General features: G+C 58.6%; 1 protein-coding gene across 2 annotated transcripts; it reads left to right on the top strand.

Moving 5' to 3' along the window:
* The first annotated feature begins 381 nt into the window (after positions 1–381).
* Positions 382–20,377, top strand: LOC138110654 (diacylglycerol kinase delta-like). Of its 2 annotated transcripts, XM_069015825.1 has the most exons (29): positions 382–633; positions 9,504–9,614; positions 9,729–9,809; positions 10,055–10,159; positions 10,368–10,500; positions 10,696–10,802; positions 11,230–11,355; positions 11,502–11,604; positions 13,100–13,262; positions 13,359–13,467; positions 13,648–13,787; positions 13,924–14,005; positions 14,500–14,591; positions 14,837–14,936; positions 15,184–15,424; positions 15,665–15,763; positions 15,875–15,974; positions 16,414–16,521; positions 16,988–17,084; positions 17,163–17,270; positions 17,434–17,547; positions 17,680–17,814; positions 17,898–18,064; positions 18,183–18,300; positions 18,387–18,473; positions 18,565–18,681; positions 18,769–18,880; positions 19,376–19,506; positions 19,928–20,377. In XM_069015825.1, exons 1-29 carry the CDS (start codon positions 436–438, stop codon positions 20,000–20,002), a joined length of 3,459 nt encoding a protein of 1,152 aa, XP_068871926.1. In that variant the 5' UTR covers positions 382–435; the 3' UTR covers positions 20,003–20,377. The 2 variants fall into 2 exon arrangements, with proteins under 2 accessions (XP_068871926.1, XP_068871925.1); XM_069015824.1 differs by lacking the exon at positions 382–633 and adding an exon at positions 5,496–5,663 and having other exon boundaries at positions 10,368–10,802.
* The last annotated feature ends 130 nt before the right edge of the window (positions 20,378–20,507 follow it).

The raw sequence follows: 20,507 nt of genomic DNA, 5'->3' as shown, positions 1-20,507 counted from the left end.
GCGCTGTCCCCGGCCACGCAGGGCAGCCCAGCACCTCGGGGATGGGCAACAAGGGGAACTAGCACAAGCTGCGGGAAGCGGTTCCTCCCCTCCATGCACCAATGTACCAATGCCCGAGCATGGGGCAGCCACAGTCTCCTGCGCCCAAGCCAGGGACAACGTTGGGATGCCAGGTAGGCTGAGGAATAGTTGAGACACTGAAAAAAAGCAAGGAGGAAAAACTTTGCCTGCAAGGATGCCACCCTGAGTGTCGTTCCTGGGCGAGGAAGCGCCATCTCCCTTGATTTCCAGGATTGCACCTCCCAGCTGTCAGAGCCCCAGAGGATGAGGGGCCATGCATCCCCCTTCAGGGCTCTTCTTCCACTCCTATGTGTCCCTGTCCTCTCAGGGTTGTCACAGGAGGCTGCCGAGCTCTGAGCCAAGCCAGGTGGGAAGATGGCTGAGAAGCTGGTGCCTGGGGACCTGTTCTTGAGGAAGACCCGGGAATCAGTGTCGTCCCTGGACTCGGACAAGCTGGCACCCATCTCACCCGAGGTGGGTGGTGAGGAGTCATCCGACAGCGAGGGCGAGCAGGAGGACAGTTCCCACAAGCTCATCCGGAAGGTTTCCACCTCGGGGCAGATGAGAAGCAAGGTCAGAGGTGTGGGATGCTGGGGGTGAGGGGCTGACTGGGTGTAGGGTCACTGCTGAGAATGGGGCAGGGGAGTGAGTTCACCTTCTCCAGGGTGTAAATCAGTACCAGGTTCTTGCTGCTGACAGACTTGACCCAGACAGAGCTGGGAGGGTTCTGGCCCCCTTTGCCCTGTGGGAGGGCACATAGAAACATGCAAACCCCACAGTGGTAGTGTCAGCATTGGTCCTGTGGGGCTGTGAAGCACGGATTTTATCCCACCATTCAGGAACAGGGTCTCTCCCATACCCGGACAGCCTCCACCACATTGCCTTCGTACTGTGTTTGTATCCCCTGGGTTACCCTTACCTGTTCCTGGAAGAAGAGGACTCTTTTTGGGAGGTTCTGCCCCGTGGATGCTCTGGAGCTGAGATTTAGGGTCATGTCAGTTCTGTAGGCTCCTGGGATCCCACACCCTGCTGCAGGCACTGCGTGTGCAGAGCTTGGTGGGTGGCAAAATGGAACCTGCATCTTTCCTAGTGGCCCAGATACATTTGGCTGTGCCAGCTCCCCTGCGGGCCCCATTCCCACAGATCCAGTCCTCAGTGGTGGTTTGCTGGATGGATGGGAGCACCTTTGAGGTCAGACGTGACACTCATACTTCCTGGCCACTAGCATGAGAGCAGCTGGTGTATGGGGGTGTGTGTGTGGGTGTGTGTGTGTGTGACAATTTGCTCAGAAGAAGCTATTTTGATAGTACCTAAAAAATATGAGGTGTGGTGCCTTTAGCCAAACAGGAGTGTGTGGTCAGAGGTGTCCCAGGTTGGGACAGTGAAATGCAATACAGGGAGAAATAACCTGAGCCAACTGACCAGGTGGGAAGCAGGGAGAGAAGGAGGTTTGGGGGAGACATTTTGGGGAGGGAGGATGCAGACACAGCATTGGGAGGATGCTCTGGATGACATGCTGGGTGAGCGGTCCCTTTGCATCCACCTTTCAGCTGCGGGAAGGAGGTGGCGGAGTGAGTCAAGACAGTGCCTGCAGTGTTGGGTGGCACACGGGGGCTGCTAGAAATCCCCCTGCATCCAGCTTCCAGTGCCAGCCAACCCTTGGTGTGGATTTGGTGGCTGTGCTGCTACAGGGAGAGGGGAGAGCTCTGAAAACACAGCATGGGAATGCAGTTGTGGGGCAGGGAAGTATCACCAGACTCTGGTGTTGGGTGCTGAGGGCATGAAGGAAGGGGAATGGGGCAGTGTACTGGGTCTGGTGGCAGCTCTGGGGATGCTTGGGGCTGGGGCAGGCTCCCCTCCCACTGGCCCTGGCGTGGCTGTTGTGCCAAGACTGGTGCACTGGCATGACGTGGGCCAGAGGATGCCTGCCCAGGGGTATGGAAATTGCATGCTCCCAACCTGGCACTGTGTGATTTTCCCACTTGGCAGAAGAGATTTCTGGAGCATGGGGTTTTGAGGGGACTCTTACTGAGTCACTCTGGCTGATCAAGGAACATGCCTCCATTTCCCCTTCTTTGAAGCAGGCTGGCACCAACTCTTCCCTCTCCAAGCTGGCTGCCAGGTGGGTGTAGAGGGCTATGCTGAGTGCAAGATATTGGGGGGGAGGCATGGTGGGAAGCCAGGCCAGTAGGCAGGGTCATGGGGATGCTTAGTTCTGTGTGTGAGCCCTCAGCACCCTTCCAGAAGGGCAGCAGTAGCCACTGGAGTTTGCCATGCAGCACTTGCCATGCTGTGGGGCACATGGACATCACAGGGAGCCATCAATGCCAGGAAATCTGAGAGGAAGGGGCAGATGGCTGGGCTATGCCCATGTCCTACAGCAGTAGCACAGGAACACGAGCATGCTCTGAGCCCCAGCCCAGATGCCAAAGCCCCCCCATACCACCAGCAGGTTCTGGCCTCGCTGCTGACAGGCTGCACGTGGGGAAAGGCTGTTTCCCTGCCTGCCATGGCTGCTGCCCACATCCTGCCTGGCATCAACAATTAGCCATGCAGGAGGTGATGCTGTGCAGTGTGCCAGGGGAGGCAGGTGGCATGATGGATGGGCAGGCGGAAATGACATGTCTCGGTTAACAGCCCATGGAGCTGGGGGAGAGGGTGAGAGCTGGCAGGGCTGGAGCTGGAGGGGCCTGAGAGTGAGCTGTGTATGCCTCCCCCGCCACCTCAGTGTTTTCACCTCAGTGTTGGGGTTCAGTGTTTTTCCCGAGGATGCCTTTGTCCTGGTCCAGATGGGCAGGACCACACTTGCCAGCCTGGCTCCTTGTTGGGCAGACTCCTTCCTTCCCTATGGAGATGAGGATTTTTGGATGAGATTGCTGCTGCCACCCAGGTCAGGCTGTCCCCTGGCTCACAGCCCTGCCATGGCAGATGTGCTGCCTGTCCCTCCAAGCCACAGCCACAGAGTGTGTGCCATGGCACGCACCTTCCTGAGCGATCTTGATACCCCTGTCACCCAGGTGGGGCTGGGGTAGGGAACCATTGCCTACACCCCAGGGACAGGTACCTAATGAACACAGTTAATAAGGGAGAGTTCAGTGCCAGAGTGGCAGGTCCTGAGACAACCGGTGGCGGGGGGGTCAGGGCACATGGTCCTATTTTGGGTCATATGTGGTGGGTGGGGTGCTGGAGAGGGTCTATAGGAGCCTGCCATTTTGAGGGGCTGGGAAAGGTCCCACCCCACTGCCCATCCACACTGACTGGGGAGACCCTGGTCTCTGGTGATAGAAGCAGGCAGCTTCTCTCATGCCAGGCTGTTGTCCAGCCCCTGGACCAGGAGTGGGTGAGAATCATTTTGCTGAATCCTTCTGATTGTTGCTCCCCAGTCCCAGTGCTTCTGTGCTCCGAATGCCCATGCCCCCATCCCCTCCTCAAGCCTCCACATCAATCATGTCCCCCCACTCCACACCCCCAGCTCGGCTTTCTCCAGGCTGGAACTGTGGACACCCGGAGGGGTGCTTTGTGCCAGCATTGGCGTGGAGGCGGCGAGGTCATTGTGCTCAGTGGCAAAAACAGCTGCCAGATGCAGGTGCCCCTGCTGGACTGAAAGGCTACAGGATGGATGGGGTCTTGTTGACGCCCCTCCTCCTCCTCCTCAATGCAGCTAGGGGCTGCCAGTTGCCCGTACCAGCTTTTAGGTGTGCAAGGGCAGCATGGGAGGGGTATGTGATGCTGCTTCCTGGCACTGGTCCCTTTAGGGCTGGGCCTGGAGAGAAGGTGAAGGGGAGAGAGGGAACACTGGTTCTGGGGTGCACCAACACATTTGAGTTGCTGGGGGTGGTGGGTCACATCCTGCCCATGTGGCTGGGGCGTTCATTTCCCGGCACTGCATCAGCACAGGCTCTCCCAGCAGCTGAGTGGAGGCAGAGAGTGATCCAGCAGCGCTGTTTGGTTCAGTGAGCGACAGGTCCTGGGGTAATTGCACCAGAGCTGGGAGGTGGAGGCATCAAGGGGGCCACAGTGGGGTGCATGCCAGGGATCCAGGGTTGCCCGTGGCGTGGGCACAATGTGCCTGGCCATGGTGGGCAGGGGCCACCATGGCTTGTCTGCTGTTTGGAAAGGGGGATCGTGTTCCTGAATTCCTGATCTTGAGATGCATCACAGCTGCTTGGTGGGGCTGAGTGACCCACCAGAATCCTCCTATGGGGCTCAGGGGGGTCAGTGGGGTTATTGGCACCCTGGGGAATGAGGGCTCCTTGTCCTCGCTGCAGGCATTGAGCATCCTACAGGCTCAGGGTGCCCCAGGAATGGGGCAAGCTGTACCTGTACATACTGGGGTGTTGGGCAGCTGTAGGGAGCCTGGTGAGACAGTGCTGTAGAGCCTGTCTCCCAGGCTGTGGGCAAGGCTGCCCACTGAGGGCTATACCCTGGCCAAAAGATGAAGAAAGCAAGGTAGAGCTGCTGGGGCCAGGCTTGGAAACCTTTCTACTGCAGCAGGAGGGTGGACCATGGCTCCTGGGCAGTGCATCCTCCAGACTTGACACTGGTGGGACACTGGATCATCTCTCATACAGAGAGAGCCTGGGAGAGCTGGGACTGTTCAGCCTGGAGAAGAGTCTGTAACCAAGGAGTCCCCAGTTTTTGAAAGGGAGAGTGCAGCAAAGAGGGAACCAGGCTCTTCTGGTGATGTCTGCCAGTGGACAGAGATGATAAAATAGGAAATTGCACCTCAACACAAGAAAACACTGTCTGAGACCAAAGAGGCTGGGCTTGCTCTCATTAATCAGGACTCGCCAAGCTGGTGCCTGGGGCGTGAAGATAGCCCCAGTGTCACTAGCCGGATGTTTGTGATGTTTCTCAAGCACTGTGCCCTCTCCCTGCTCACTTTTTCCATTATGAGAATGTCGATCTTGCCCATCAGCTCTTGCCCACCCCTGCTGGGCAGAGTGGGAGGGCACAAGGGGCAGGGGGGAACCAGCACGGGTCGGGCTGATGTGGGACGCCTGCCAGCAGGATGCTTGGGGACCGATGCGGCTGTAGATAGGGAAGCATGACCTCATTTCCAAAAAGCAGCTGCTGGATGATGAGGTGTAGGGGGGGTTGCCTTTCTTCTGGGGGCTCCTTTCCTCATTCCTCTCTTGCTGTTAATTCTCTGTCCCCTTTCAATGACCTTGTGAGCACCATGTGATGGCTTGTCAGGACTGGTGCAGGAATCTCCTTTCAAGCATCTACCCAGCACGGGGAAGGGATATTGTTGTTGGTCCTGCAATGGCAGAAAGGTCCATCCCCTGGGAGCAGCTGAGCCTGTGGGGCTATAGCACCCATCAGGCACCGAGCCCCCTGACTGCCCAGTCCTGGAAGAGCTCTGCTGTGTCGCAAAGCCTGATAAGGTTTCCAACTGACTCCAGCCTACGGGGTGCCTAGCAGCTGGTGGAGGCCCTGCAGCTGGGCTCTTTGAGGGCTGCCAGCTTTCCTCTGCTGTCCTGGTGCCTGCTGTCTCAGCTGGGGGATGAGCTCTGATGCAACTGGACCCCGGCTTGTGCTGAGTGGGCTGCTGCATTTGGAGCAGGAGGGTGGCTGCCTGGAACAATGCTGGTGCAATGCAGGTTGGTGTGTTGACAGGTTATCCTCTTTCTCTTCTCCTCCTACCGGGTGAGGCATCGTGTGGTCACAGGGACAAGTATATCCCTTCAGGAGTGGTGTAGGGTGGCCAGCTCTGTGAGCAGACGATGTGGTGCTCACCAGCCATATGTGCCGGCATTCCTGTGTACCAGCCCTTCTGGCTCTTCTCCAGGTGCTCCTTCGCTGTCCAAGCTGATCCCAGCAGGAGAACCCTCCTGCCCCAGCTGTGGTCAGACCTGGCTGCACAATGGGCTCTTCCCAGGAACGGCAGTGGCAGAGCTGGGAGAGTGGGGTGGCAAAACAAAGCAGCATCCCGGGGCTCTGCTTTAGGGCTGAAGGAAGGGCTGGCATTTTGGGTTGTAGCCTGATCTGGAAGAATCCCTGCTGGAGGGTGTTGAGCTCCCCTGGGCTGCACTTCAAGCCCCCCTGTTTGTGCCGAGCACACAGCCAGCCTGTGGCATGATGGCCTCTGGGAACCAGCCCAGTCCTGGCAGGCCACATGTCTGGCCATCCTCCCAGGGCCATTTTTAGCTGTGTCCTCTCTGAGGCTCTGCTGCCACTGCCACTTCAATTGCATCTGAGCTGGAGGTGGTAGTATGTCTGCAGATGCTGTATGGTTCCATTCTTGCCTTTGCCCTCCTGCCGTGCCTTCAGGATCCCCTCAATGCTGGTACTGAGTCTCCTGGGCTGGAGAGAGCAGGAAAGGACCTCGTGAGGGGGCAGTGGAGTGCTGGGACAGAGCCCCACAGGGGAGTTGGCCTCTGGCTGGTTGCTGGGCAGGTTGTATGTGGCTCTGGGTGTGCCACCTTGGTTGCTGAGATGGGGCCAGCACTGGCTTTGCTGAGGCTTCCTGCAGTGGTTCCTGGGGCTCTCCAGACAGAAAAGCTGTAGTTGGGGTGAGTGGAGGGGCTTGGGTTTGTTTTGGGGTGTGGGTGGCACACTGTGCTTACAGCTGTGCAGTGACCAGTGCAGAGTTCCCAGCCCAGTGGCCAGGGACTGCCACTGTCCCTGAAACTCTCCAGGAAGAAGAGGCAGTCCCTGCAGGTGCTCAGCTCCAGCTCTTTTGAGCTCTAGGGTACCTAATAGCCACTTACTATATAGGGGACTATATTATTGTGGTGACCCTGGGGCCCTGGACAGGGCTTCGGGGAGCCAGCACAGCAGGGGTGATGCCATCCTGGCATGGCCTGTCTGCCCCTTGCCATCTCCACCCCTTTCCTGTTTGCAAAGGGAAAACACTGGGCTCACTCAGCAATGCTGCTGCAGTGTGGCTTCCCACTGTGTGGCTGGGCCTGCTGCTGGCCTTGGTTACCAGGTGCCTCTCAGGTCTCCTTCTGTTCTTCATTCCAAAGGCAGGGGTCCAAAACCACGGAGCCATTTGGGAGCTGCTCCCTGCCCCAGCAGGTGGAGCAGGTGCTCCTGGCTGAGACCCATGGTCAAAAAATGAGGCAGGCGGGTGGCTTGCCACAGTGAGATTCCAAAACAGCCCTCTGGCACCCCAGACTTGTGTGCCTCCCCAGGCAGCATGGGCTCCAGGGCTCATTTTGGAGAAGGGACCTGCCTTATTTTTCCCAGGGAGGAGGAAAACACGCTAGCACCAATGGAGCCTGTACCACATGGCATCAAACACCAGGGATGATGGAGCCTGGATGGGAAGCTGCTGACATGAGGAGTTGTGCAGCAAGATGCTGCACGTGGCGACGCAGAGGGCTTGGGCTTTGATGCCCAAAGCAGACCTCAAGGGTGGACATGGGGAGAGGTGTCTCCTGAGCTTCTCTGCACCAATTTTGCCACCCCATGTTTGGATGCTAGGGATTAGTCTGCAATCGTGGAAAACTGAGGCACACTCCCCCCAGCCATGGTACTGGAAGTGTTGTAAAACTCTGATGGGTACTGTGGTGAAGGTGGGGGACTCTGCCTTTCAGGGCAGCTGCATCCTGTCCCTGGAATGGCCAGGACTGTGACATCTTGGGGCTAGCTGATGCCTTTTTGCTGCTGTCTGTCAGGAGCTGCTGCTGGGGATGTTTCAGCTCTGACCCTCCTTTGCAGGATGGGTGCCACCTTCCCGGGCAGCCGTCCTTGCTGTATCCTGCCACCCACGTGGCCCTGGAGCCAGGCAGAGTGCCCATGCCCAGCTGGCTCCAGCCCCTGCTGTGATAGCCCTGAGGCGCCATCATGGACCCGCCTCTTCTTCCTTCTCCTTGTCATCCTGTTCTCCTGCTCCCCTCTGTCACAGCTCCCCATGCCACTCCTTGCTGTCACACACTGCCTGTCCTTTGCAGAAACAGCAATGACTGCAGCAAACACAGCATCTGTGCCTGATGAGTGCAGCTAGGTGTGGTGGATGTGCCGTTTGGGGCCGGATCCCACCTGGTTATGGCAGGACCCTGGCTTGTCCCCGCCTGGTGTGGGACAAGGACTGCTAGGGTGCATGGTTTGTGTGTGGATCTGGGGGTCACAGCTGGACCCCGCTGGAAGGACCCCTCTGCACTCTCACAGCTGAGAAGCCAGGGAAAGGATGCAGTGTGTCCCAGAGTGCTGGCACTGGGGACAACTGGGCTGTTTGAACCTGCATGGACACTCATAGGCATCGTGGTGATTGACCACAGCCAAATTCTGCACCAGTCTTGGGGTGTGATAAAGGCTTAAAACATCCCTCTTCAAACTCTAAGCTGGAAGAGAGCAGGGAACAACATGATGGGTGCCTCAGGGAGGTTTGGGAGGGTTAGGCATTTGGGGAGTTGAGGCTCAGGGAGTACCCCAGGTGTGGTTTTGGCTTCTTTGTGACTTTGAAGACTCCTGCTGTTCCTAGTGCTTTGGCCATCTGGTTCAGAGCCATGGGGCAGTAGATTGAGACCTGGGGCTGGTGTGTTTGCAGGCTGGCAGGTGCCTGGGTGCCACCTCTTGCAGCACATGGGTTGGCACAGGAGTGCAGAGCTGCAGGGCCATGGTTCTCTCGCTGTGCCCTTGTGCCCAGTGCTAATTTGCCGTTAAATGTGGCTTGTCATCGTGTGCCTGGATTGGATACAACCACTGTGGCAGCTAATTGCAGAGCAGCAGCTGAACGGGGCTGCCGGTGGTGTTTAAAGAAGATACAATCAAAGATGAGGCAGTGCCAGAGCATCTCTGCTGCCCCACTCAGGCTCATAGCCATGTTTCAAACACTAATTAATTGAGTCTTGTAAACAGCACTGCGAGGAGGGTAAATATTGGCAGGTGCTGTGTTTCGGGGAGGGCAGAGGACGTGCAGCCAGGTTGCAGTGATGTGCTGTGCTGCAGGGGATGCTCTGCCTGCTGCAGGTTACTCTCAGCCCCAGGTTGTCCCCTCCAGGGACTGTGGGGGCCAGGCAGAGCTGGCTGCTCCCTGGCTGTCTGCTCTCCAAACCAGCTGGGGCCATAGTGCCCAGGTAATGCCACTTCCAAGATGCAGTCCTGGTATCTCTAGGGCACTGGTGTCCCCTCAAAGGAAGCTCTCCTGGCCCCAGTTCTGCCCTTGGCTTCTAGGGAGCTGCAGCAGGGTGAGGATCTCCAGGCACTGCCCTGGGGATGGAGAGGAAGCATCAGCAGTGGAGGCTCTGCATTGCTGGAGACCTGCATCTTCCAGCCCTGCCATGCCCAGCAGCATCCTTCCGTATCACAGGGGGTGCCCAGTGCTCAGGCGATGGTGGGCAGGGAACATAATTTGCCCTGATATATGCAGCACAGAGTGAGGCCCAGAATGTCCAATCTGCTCCTGGGGACCCAGGGACTGGTATCACAGGGGAAAATGGTGGCTTTGGTGGTCCTGGGGTCTACGGGAGCTCAGGACACTGTGGTCTCTGCAGAAGAGCGTAAAGGAGGGGCTGTTGCTGAAGCAGACGAGCTCCTTCCAGAGGTGGAAGAGACGATACTTCAAGCTGCGGGGCAGGACGCTCTATTATGCTAAGGATGCCAAGGTAGGCTGGGGGATACTTCCAGCATGCTCAGTCAGAGGGAACCTGAGCCTGCCAGCCCAGGAGTGGACAGAGGTCCCTGCCTGGTGGACTGGGACTCTGGTTTCTCCCTCGCAGTCCCTGATCTTTGATGAGGTGGACCTGTCTGATGCCAGTGTGGCCGAGACCAGCACCAAGAACATCAACAACAGTTTCACGGTGAGGGAGGTGTGGGGCTACCAACCGCACCCTGTGGAGATCTCAGCACCTTGTGGAGAGGCACTGCAGACCTCCCTCATCCCCCCAGAGCCGTGGGGCACCCCATAGCCATGGGGCACCCCATAGCATGGTCTCCTGCCGCTGGAGGTGGTACTGGTGTGCCAGAGATTGCTGGGGTCTGTGCTGGGTTCTGGCTGGCCTGGCGGTGGCATTGCGAGAGAACGTGGGGACGGTGGCTGTTGCAGGTGATCACACCATTCCGGAAGCTCATCTTATGTGCGGAGAACCGGAAGGAGATGGAGGACTGGATCACTGCCCTGAAATCTGTCCAGAAGTGGGAAATCCATGAGGTGATGTGGGCAGGGGGCTGCGTGGATCTGTATTTCCATGTGGCGTATGTTTCCGTTTGGGTGCCTTTGACTGCCAGACAACAGCTGCGGTCCTTGGCATAGTCCCACAAGGAGGACAGGAGTTGGGCTGGGGGGACTTGAGGGGCCAGGAGGGAGGGAGTGCCAGCTGAGGGTCCCAGGCACTGATGGGGCAGGGCTGTGCCTCCAGGCCACACAGTTCAACATGGAGCACTTCTCAGGCATGCACAACTGGTACGCCTGCTCCCACGCCCGCCCCACCTTCTGCAATGTGTGCCGCGAAGCTCTTCCAGGGGTCACCTCCCATGGCCTCTCCTGTGAAGGTCAGTACTGGGGTCCTGCTGGGAGGTGGGCAGGGGCCGGGATCAGAGCAGGGCAGCCTCTCAAGGCTGGGCCAGAGCAGGTGTGGTGCAGGGTGATGCCCACTGCCTGCCATCCCCAGATGCAGAAGGGTTTGGGACCAGGGCTATGCATGCTGTGGGGACCTTCCCTGCTCCTCACTGCTCCCCTCCATGCAGTCTGCAAGTTCAAGGCACACAAGCGCTGTGCCGTCAGAGCCACAAACAACTGCAAGTGGACAACCCTGGCCTCCATCGGCATTGAAATCATCGAGGATGAGGATGGGGTAAGCAGGGGAGTCCCTGTCAGGGATCCTGGCAGGACAGAGCCACCAGCAGAACTGGCCTCACTGTGCCCAGATCAGGAAGCAGGAAAAAAACGCAGCTGTCCCCTGCACTGTGTGGCCTCTGCGCTTGGCTCTGCAGGGACACAGCTTGGGGACACATCCTCTGACACCCTGTATCAGGATCCCTTTTTGCTGTCCAAGTGGGGCCACCTCCAGACATTTTCTGGGGACATGTCTGCCCTGCCTCATGTGCTGATGGCTTCAAGGGGCCAGGCAGGCAGGGATGAGAGGACATGGAAGGGGTCCCTGACCTGCCTTGCCACACTTGGCTGTGTGGCACCACCTCCATGGTGCCTGGGAAAGAGGTGGCCTATGACACTGTCCCTCAAGCGTGCAGGATGCCATTGGTGGCTGCCCTTCTCTGCAGGTGGCCATGCCCCATCAGTGGCTGGAGGGGAACTTGCCCGTCAGTGCGCGCTGCGCTGTCTGTGACCGGACCTGTGGCAGTGTCCGGAGGCTGCAGGACTGGCGGTGTCTCTGGTGCAAGGCCATCGTAAGGATGTATCCATTCCTGTCCCCACCCCTCTCCCAGCACAGTCAGCACTGCCCCTCCTATGTGCATTTCTGGGAAAGCTGATGCTGGGGACTTTGGTGCTGTGTCCCCCAGCTTTGCTTATACAGGTGTCCCTGTGTTTCCAGGTTCACAGTGCCTGCAAGGAACTCCTTGGCAAGAGGTGCCCCCTGGGCCAGTACAAAGTGTCCATCATCCCGCCAACTGCCTTGAACAGCATCGATTCTGATGGTGAGTCTTGGAGAGCACAGGGCTGGTCTGGCAGAGGGGACACGCTGTTTGGGATACGGCTCTGAGCTCTCTGAGCTCCTCTGGAGGCTTTGACTTGTGGCACTGTGCCTGTTTTGTGGGGCAGCAGGAACACTACCATCTGTAGGCTCCAGAGTCAATGCCCCTCCCTTGGTTGAAGGCTACTTGTGGCCTTGCACTCTGCTCCAGAGCTTGGTGGTATTCTGTGGGCTTTGGGGTGGCACTTCTTGCCTGCATGTGGCTTTAGTTGCTCCTGCAAGGCCATCTCTTGCAGTGGCTCAGGATACGGTCCCTCTGTGTTGGGATCAGCAGTGCCAGCCCTACACCCCTGAGGTGGGCTGTCCTCTGTTGCACCTCAATGGTTCAGCATCTCTCAAGGCAGGATGAAGCTCTTGCTTGGGTTATTTCCCAGTGTCTGAAGCTCAGCTGTTTTTTTGGTAGTGCAGAGCACAGCTTTGCCCTGGCACGGGACACTGCAGTGAGAAGCCATGTGGAGCGTGGGGGGACCCCCTTGGCTGTCTCTTTCTCCTGAGGGGCCCAGCTGGCCTCTGCTGAGCAAAATCTGTTTTTCTCCTCCGGATATTTTTTTCTTCATTCTTTAATGCTTTTCACCACTCAGCTCAGCCGGTGGCTCATTTGCCTCTCGTTACTCATTGGGATGCTGTCAGGGTAACGCAGCTGCTCCTCAGCTTCAGAGCCTTGGCTGCTGGTGGCTGATCCCTGGCAGCATCTCTGCCCTCTCCCTCTCCAGCAGCCCAGACATCCGTGGCTGTGACTGTTGCCCACCCAATTGGGAGCAGCTCAGCAAGGCCTTAGTCCCCCCCTTGTCCTGCCATGCTGTCCTGCTCCAGCATATGGGTACTGCTGGCAGTGAGCTTTTCCGCTGCAGCCCACGCTCTGACTCAGCAGCTCCCAGGGCTTTCTGTTACTGATCTGCTCTGCTTGGCTGGGCTGGGAGTGGAGATGGAGCGGTGGCCAGGCAAGGACGGGGTGGGCTGTGGGGATGTTGCCCCCATACTCCTGCTGTGGTGGGGGTGCTGGGGCTCCTGGTTGCAGCCCATGGGGCTCTGAGGGCAATGGCTGTGGGGCTGGTGCCAGTGGCGGTGACGGCTGATGCGGTCCCTGCTGCAGCATTGCTGGGTCTGCCAAGGGAAGGAGCCTGCAGACACCAGCCAGGGGACTGGGATGGCCAAGATGTGCCTGAGGCGGGTGCGGGCTCTGGGCCAGCTGTCAATCCTTCTCTGCCTTGGGCACATTTCTTTCCCCATCTCATTTCTTTCCCCGTCTCATTTCTTTAAAAGCACAGTGCTTTCTCTTCCCTCTGCCCCTCACTATCCCCCCGACATCCCCATCGCTGGCCCTCCTGCCCCAGCACCCCACAGATTGGGTGTGGCACAGATGGAGTGTCCACACTCTGCTCTCCTGAAGTGTCTGTGGGGAGTGAGAACTGGGGCTCATGTGTTTGGGCTTACTGCAGGTTTCTGGAAAGCCACCTGCCCCTCGACCTGCTCCAGTCCTCTCTTGGCCTTTGTCAACTCCAAGAGCGGGGACAACCAGGGTGTCAAGTTTCTGCGCAAATTCAAGCAGTTCCTCAACCCAGCCCAGGTCTTTGACCTCATGAATGGGGGCCCACACCTGGGGTAAGCACCTGCCTGAGCACCCTGGAATTGCCTTGGTGGGACCCTGATGGGCATTTGGCACAGTGCCCAGTCCCTCTCTCCTTGCCCCCCACCCAGGCTGCGCCTCTTCCAGAAGTTCTCCACCTTCAGAATCCTGGTCTGTGGTGGGGATGGCAGCGTGGGTTGGGTGCTCTCTGAGATCGATGCCCTTGGCCTCCACAAACAGGTGAGTGGGAGTGCCTGGCATTGCTAATGCAGGGTGGCACCATCCCCAGCGTTGGCACCCAGCCCAGCTGGGACCCCTCTGTGTGCCCTAGGTGCTGCCAAACAATGGGCATGGCAGAGGTGGGGGTGTCACAGGTGCCTTTGGGGGCTGCTTGAGTCCTCCACTGTCTCTCTCCTGCAGTGTCAGCTGGGTGTCCTGCCACTGGGGACTGGCAATGACCTGGCACGGGTCCTGGGCTGGGGCAGCCTGTGTGACGATGACACTCAGCTGCTGCAGATCCTGGAGAAGCTGGAAAGGGCCACCACCAAGATGCTGGATCGGTGAGCAGGGCACAGAATACATGCCTCTCTGTTCCCCCCTACCTTGGCATCTCTTGGGCAGCCTGTCCCAGTTCCTTACCTGTCCCTGGGCTAGGGGGCCAGAAGATGGCAAGCAGCCATGGTTTCTCCTTGGCAGGTGGAGTGTGCTGACCTATGAGGCTCCCAAGCAGTCCCCCTCAGCCCTGAAGGAGGAGGAAAATGGGGACTCCAACATCCAGGTGGGAACTGTTGGCATTTGAGGGCTTGAGATGGGCAGGGCAGGCTAAAGGAGAGGTTCCTCTTCAACCTATTAGCCAATTCAGGGGCACACAGGGAGGGATGGCCCAGGAAGAGGTCATGCTGGGGGTCCCTGGGGATTGGGGTATGAAGGGGCTGGCAGTCAGCTGCATGCAATGAAATGAGCCTGGCAGGTCTCAGCCTGGTATGTGCAGTTGGGAGCAGGCAGCAGGTGAGGTAGAGCTAGCCTGCCACCAGCCAGCTGTTTTGGACTCTTCTGTGTGCTTCCCTTCAGCCCCTTGCCTCAGTTTCCCTCCTGCTGTGACTGACCTCCCCTCTACCCAGCAGTACAGGCATGGCTGCCCTCAGCGGTGGGGAGTGGGCTGAATAAGGGCTGGTCATCCCCAGTCCAAGGCTGGCTCGGCAAAGCTCCATCCCTGAGCGGGGCACATGGCAGGGTGGCAGGGCTCCAACTGTCTCCACCTGTGCCCCCCAGGCCCAGATCTCCCATTACGCTGACTCTGTTGCTTTCCACCTGGCCAAGATCCTGGAGTCGGACAAGCACTCAGTGGTGATCTCCTCTGCCAGGTAAGGAGGCGGCTGTTGATGGGAGTGCCAGAGCCCTCTTGCTGGGCTGGGGCATGTCCCCAGGGGCACTGCACCCCTCTCGACCAGGCTGTCCCAGGCTGGCAGCTGCCAGCTGTGCTGGTGCCTGGCAGATAATCCTGGTGCTGGCCCTCTGGAGCAGGGGGTGTTATCCAGCAGTCCCCCTGGCTGGCATCTGTGCCTCGCTGGCTATTCCCCTCTTGACCTCCAGCCACTTCCCTTGGCAGGTTCCTCTGTGGCACTGTCAATGACTTTGTGACCGAAGTTGGACGGGCTTACAAGAGGGCAACGGAGAACAAGCAGGAGGCTGAGCTGATGGCACGGAAGGTGTGTTGCAGGGGAGCTGGAGGGCTGAGTCAAGCTGATGGCACAGCCCCTGAGCTGGGGAGGGGCTGCTCCATGGGCCTATGCTCTTGCTGTGCATGTATTGGGGTGTGCCATGTTTGGGGTGCCCAGGCATGGGGTGTCCAGGTGCTTGGGAGTATCCAGGCACTCATAGTGTCCAGGGAAGTGCCCAGCACTGGTGGGGGGCAGCAGCTTGTGCCAGGTGCTGAGTGGGGTAGGTGTCCCACAGTGCGCCATGCTGAATGAGAAGCTGGACTCGCTGGTGCGGGAGCTGAATGAGGAGGCTCAGGCCATCATGGTCCCTGAAGAAATGGCACAGGCCACTCATGCTGATGTTAAGGACCAGGAGAAAGGTGGCAGCTTCAACCCCAGCCCCATGCCTCGCATCTTCAAATCCAAGGAGCAGCTCATGCTGCGGGCAAACAGCCTGAAGAAAGCCCTGCGGCAAATCATTGAGCAGACAGAGAAAGGTGAGGGGGTGGTGGGAGCTGGCAGCTTCCCTGATGCTGCTGCTGCAACAGCAGCCTGGTGGGGGCTGTGAAGCCACAGTGGGTTGGCGCTGGACCCGTGCCTTTGTTCTCCCCCTGGGCTCCTTGGGATGGCAGCAGTGGCCCCAACCTGGGTCCTTCCTCGTACAAGCCCACAGGGCTGACCTGAGGAGGGGCCACAGGGCTGCCCAGACTCCCTGTCATGCCCCTCTTTGGATCCAGCTGTGGATGAGCAGAACAAGCAGACACAAGCCTACCAGGGCAGTGTGGGCCCCGGCAAGGACAGCTCGGAGGAGCTCAACAAGGAGGAGGAGAAGCTCAGTAAGATGCCAGCAGGGCACATGGCTTTTTGTGGGGGCATGGGCATGAGTCGTGGGATGGGCTCCGGGTGAGAACCCACATGGCAGCTACCTCTCTGTCCACCCTGGCCAGGCTCCCGGCAGGTGACGGTGACCTCTGCATCTTCCTCCATCATCCTGGACCGGCCACACACCTTTGGCAGCTTGCAATTCCCTGAAGACCCCAGCACCCTGTGAGTCAAGTGTTCTGCCTGCCCCGGAGACCCTGGCTCACTCTTGCTGCCCATCACAGAGCAGGAGCAGAGCTGGTGCCACACTGCCCCTTTGAGGAGGCTGCTGTGGCAGCCCCTGCCCACCAGTGTGGCATCCCTGGTACCAGGCCCTCCCTGACCAAGCAGTGCCCATGCTGGGGGAGCCTGCCTGTGTGGGATCTCTGGCTGATGCTTGGAGCTTGGGGCTCCTGCCTGCCCAGTGCAGGCAGGTCCTGGCTGTGCCATGGGTGTCCTGCCATGGCAGCTGAGGGAAATGCAGCCATCCCTGCTAGCTTTGGTCAGGCTTCCTAGTGCCAGCTGTTCTGCTCCAGTGGGTGTTACACCCCATCCTCTGGTGCCAACCCAGAGTCACCGATGTGCAGCTACTACTCAACCTGCTTTCCCTGTTTGCTGCTTTCAGCCACTTCTTGGAGAAATGTGTCATGAATAACTACTTTGGCATCGGCCTGGATGCAAAGATCTCCCTGGAGTTCAACAACAAACGCGATGAGCACCCCAAGAAGTGCAGGTTTGCTGGAACCCTGCAGGTTTCCCCCAGGAAAAACATGTAGCCCTGGCTCTCCAATGCCTGCCCCAGGAGGGACCATCAAGATGCTGGGAGCCAAGGGGGTGGCTTGGTGCTACTGTGCTGGGGATCCTTCCTGCAGCAGATTTTGTACCCGTACCCAGTACTGGGATGAGCACCCCTTGGTGGCAGGCTGCAAACACCCCAGAAGGGTGAAGACATGAGGGCTTGGTGAGAGTTACTTGCTCTGCACCTGGATAGAGGGACATTGCTATGCTGGCATGGAAGGGTTGAAATCTGGGTGCAACATGCTGCACCTTGGCTTTCCTGGGAGGCAGCAGGAATTGGGGAAACTAAGGTGGGGCCAGCAGTCCAGGACTGTTCAGCCCAGTGCTCTGGGAAGGGTGCAGAGCCTGTGACAGGCAGTGAGGAACCCACAGCCCCTCATCTGTTCCACTTTGCCCCACAGCAGCCGCACCAAGAACATGATGTGGTATGGGGTGCTAGGCACAAAGGAGCTCCTGCAGCGCACCTACAAGAACCTGGAGCAGCGGGTACAGCTGGAGGTACAGGGCTGGGAGAACAGGGACAGGGTGGGAGGGGCAGTATTACAGCAGCCCCCTAGGCTCAGCCCTCTCTTGCAGTGTGACGGGGTGCCCATCTCACTGCCCAGCCTGCAGGGCATTGCTGTCCTCAACATCCCCAGCTATGCCGGCGGCATCAACTTCTGGGGAGGCACAAAGGAGGACAATGTGAGTGCCAGTACCATGAGATGAGTTGGGTGGCATGACATCCTTTCCCCAGTCCTAAGAAACCCTAGGGCTAGGGTGTCCCTGCCTTGGGCACACATGGGGGAAAAGCTGGGTCCCAAAATGAACTGATTTTGGAAGTCTCATATATAGTGGTCCTCTACAGAACTTTGGGGCTCCATCCTTTGATGACAAGAAGCTGGAGGTGGTGGCAGTCTTTGGCAGCATCCAGATGGCCGTGTCACGTGTCATCAACCTCCAGCACCATCGCATTGCACAGGTACTGACAAGGCACCCTGCAGGACTACAAGTGGTGCCAGAAAGCTTTTGAGGCAGCAGTGGAGCCTGAGTCAGTGCAGCTGTGCTCAGCTTGGCAGCCGTTGATGCCACCCCTGGGCTGTCTGCCCCACAGTGCCGCATGGTGAAGATCACTATCCGGGGGGACGAGGGTGTCCCAGTGCAGGTGGATGGAGAGGCCTGGATCCAGCCACCCGGCATCATCAAAATCCAACACAAGAACAGAGCCCAGATGCTGACAAGGGACCGGGTGAGCTTGGGGTGCTCAGCAGGACCATGCTGGGACATGGGGAGGTGTGACCATCTCAGAGGGGCCATGTCTGTCCCCCGCAGGCATTTGAAAGCACGCTCAAGTCTTGGGAGGACAAGCAAAGAGGGGAGAGCTACCGAGCAGCCACACGGCCACGGCTCAGCTCCCAGCAGTCCATGGAGTATCTGACCGAGGAGGAGAGCAGCCTCTTGCAGCAGGTCTCACGGGTCGCTGAGACCCTCATTGCCAGGTCAGACTGTGGAAAGGGGAATGTGGTGGGCACAGGGAAGGGAGAGCTGTGCTGTGGCCATGCAAAGGTGCCTGCCCAGCCCAGGGGAGCCCTGACCTCCAGCCCCTGTCACCTGCAGGATCCATGAGGCAGCCAAGGCCCACAAAGCCGTGGAGCAGGAGCTGGCACATGCAGTCAATGCCAGCTCCCTGGCACTGAGTGAAGCCCTCTCCCACAAAGCTGCTGGCACCTCAGAGGTGAGCTAGGGGTGGAAGTGTAAGGCAGCCTTTACCCAGGCCCCCTGGGGCCCTGCTGCTCAAGGGGTTACGCCTCTGTACCCCAGTTTCTCAGCAGGAATGTGGCTGTGGAGGTCGTGCTGAGCATCAAGGAGCTGTGGGCTGAGACCAGGGCATTCCTGGAAGGGAAGGCGGTGAGTGGGGGGCTGGAGAGCACCCAAAGTCCCCCAAGGCTGGTACATCTGGGGGTGGCAGCAGGATGGGTATGATCCCTGTCCCCCACAGCTGGACTCGCCACAGGAGGAGGAGGCGCTTCATGGCCCCCTGAGTGTGCTGGGCCAGGAGTTGCAGCGGCTGCTGGACATCCACTGGCTGGGCCCTATTGCCCACCCTGCTGAGGAGGTGGGTGCACAGGGACTGGGGTGTGGCATAGTCCGCAGTCTGGCCTCAGGGAGCTGTAGCACCCCACCAAGCCTGGTTTCCTCACAGGAAGGTGCCGGCAGTGCCAACAAGGGCAGCTTTAAGCTTCGTCTCAACATCCCCAAGCCCAGAAAGGAGAAGGACAAGCTGCAGAAGCAGAAGACAAACAGTGCACTCCCAGGTAAAGTGAGCAGTATGCTAGGGAGAAACAGGTGGTGCAGTCCATCCTAGAAAGGACGCCCCTGTGCTGACCTATCCCTCAGTCTCCTGTCCTGGGCATGCTGGGGCCGGATCCTCAGGAAGGGGGAACAGGGCATCGCCTGGCTGCCTTTGTCACTTTTTCTGATATCAGATGTGCAGAGCTCCCCAACCCCATAATTCCTTGGCAAGGGGGAGAAGGGGGCTGTGGTACAGCTCAGCTTTTTGGGTAAGTCCCTTGTTCATGACTGAGGGTCTGGTTGAGGGGAAGCAGCTCAGGTATTCCGTAAGTAAGCCAAGGAGAGGAGAGACCTCTACAGCCTGAGCAGCCTTTGGCCTCTGGCCCTGCTGGAGCCAGGGGTGGGAGGGGGGATGCTGGCTGCTGACCACAGGCTGCCATCACTGCTGCCTGCCCTGCTGCATCCCACTGCCTCCACAGGCCCCAGCAGTCCACCACTGTGGTTTTCTTCCCTGCTAGCAGACAAGTGGGGCTCCGAGGAGGTGGCAGCTTGGCTGGAAGCACTCGGTTTAGGGGAATACAGAGACATTTTCATCCGGCATGACATCCAGGGCTCAGAGTTGATTTTGCTGGAGAGGAGAGACCTGAAGGTACAACCCCCTTGTGCCTCCTCAGGGACCCCCAGCCCCAGGGAGCATAGTGTCCTCCATCCCTCCCCTCCTCTCCCTATCCCTCCTGATGGCAGGTTGGCCCTATACCTGGGTCTGCAGGATTGAGCTTGTGCAGCTTGTGCACAGGGGGTGGGAGGCAAGGGAGGGGGGTGGCCGTGGTCCTCCAGCTTGCAAAGCTCCATACACATACAGCAGTATCAACAGCACCCTATCCTCACCTGCATTCAGGCATGGAGATGTGTTTGCAAAAGAACAGAGGGCTTCAAGCAAGCATTATGCTCCAGCAAGGGAGAGCATGGGGAGCTGGGCTGAGCCTCATCCTCCACCCTGTGGCTTGTCTACTAGCAGGAGCCTAGGGCTGCCCCCTGCAAGTGCATCACCTCCTCTCTCTTTCCTACAGGACCTGGGGATTACCAAAGTGGGCCACATGAAGAGGATCCTACAGGCCATTAAGGAGCTCAGCAACCTGCCCTAAGCTGGCAGCAGCCCAGCCCAGGCACTGGGTGGGTGCTGCCCCCAGGGAACAGGGGTTGGGGTAGGGGAACAGGTCCCTGCCCTGTATGTATGGAGCCCCCCCCCCCGCTTGCCTCGCTTTATCTGTCTGTCCCCAGTGTCTGTGGAGCCACTGCTTCTCCCCCAGCCTGTGGGGCTGTAGACACTGAAGCAGAGGTCTAACCCCATAGGTGATGTGGTCTGACCATGGGTCTAGCCCTGTCAGGGTCACTATAGGAGCTGGGGCCACCATCTGTGTGCTCAAGCTGGAGCCAAAGCAAAGTTTCCCCTTCCCCACGTGGGTATTTAAGCTGTGTAAATATTTGGAGAGAAGATACTCATTGCTGCTGCTCGCATAGTGTCATTACTAAGGGGAAGGTGAGGGGTGGGGGCGAGGGCATTGGCAATACCTTTCCAGCCTTCACACCTGAGCTTCTTGCTCCCCATCATGCAACCCATCACCTTGCTCTCACCCTCTGTCTCATCAG

This window comes from Aphelocoma coerulescens, chromosome 4A, assembly GCF_041296385.1.
Source record: "Aphelocoma coerulescens isolate FSJ_1873_10779 chromosome 4A, UR_Acoe_1.0, whole genome shotgun sequence".
In the NCBI taxonomy this organism is placed as follows: Eukaryota; Metazoa; Chordata; class Aves; order Passeriformes; family Corvidae; genus Aphelocoma; species Aphelocoma coerulescens.
This window is presented reverse-complemented; position numbering and strand designations above follow the sequence as displayed.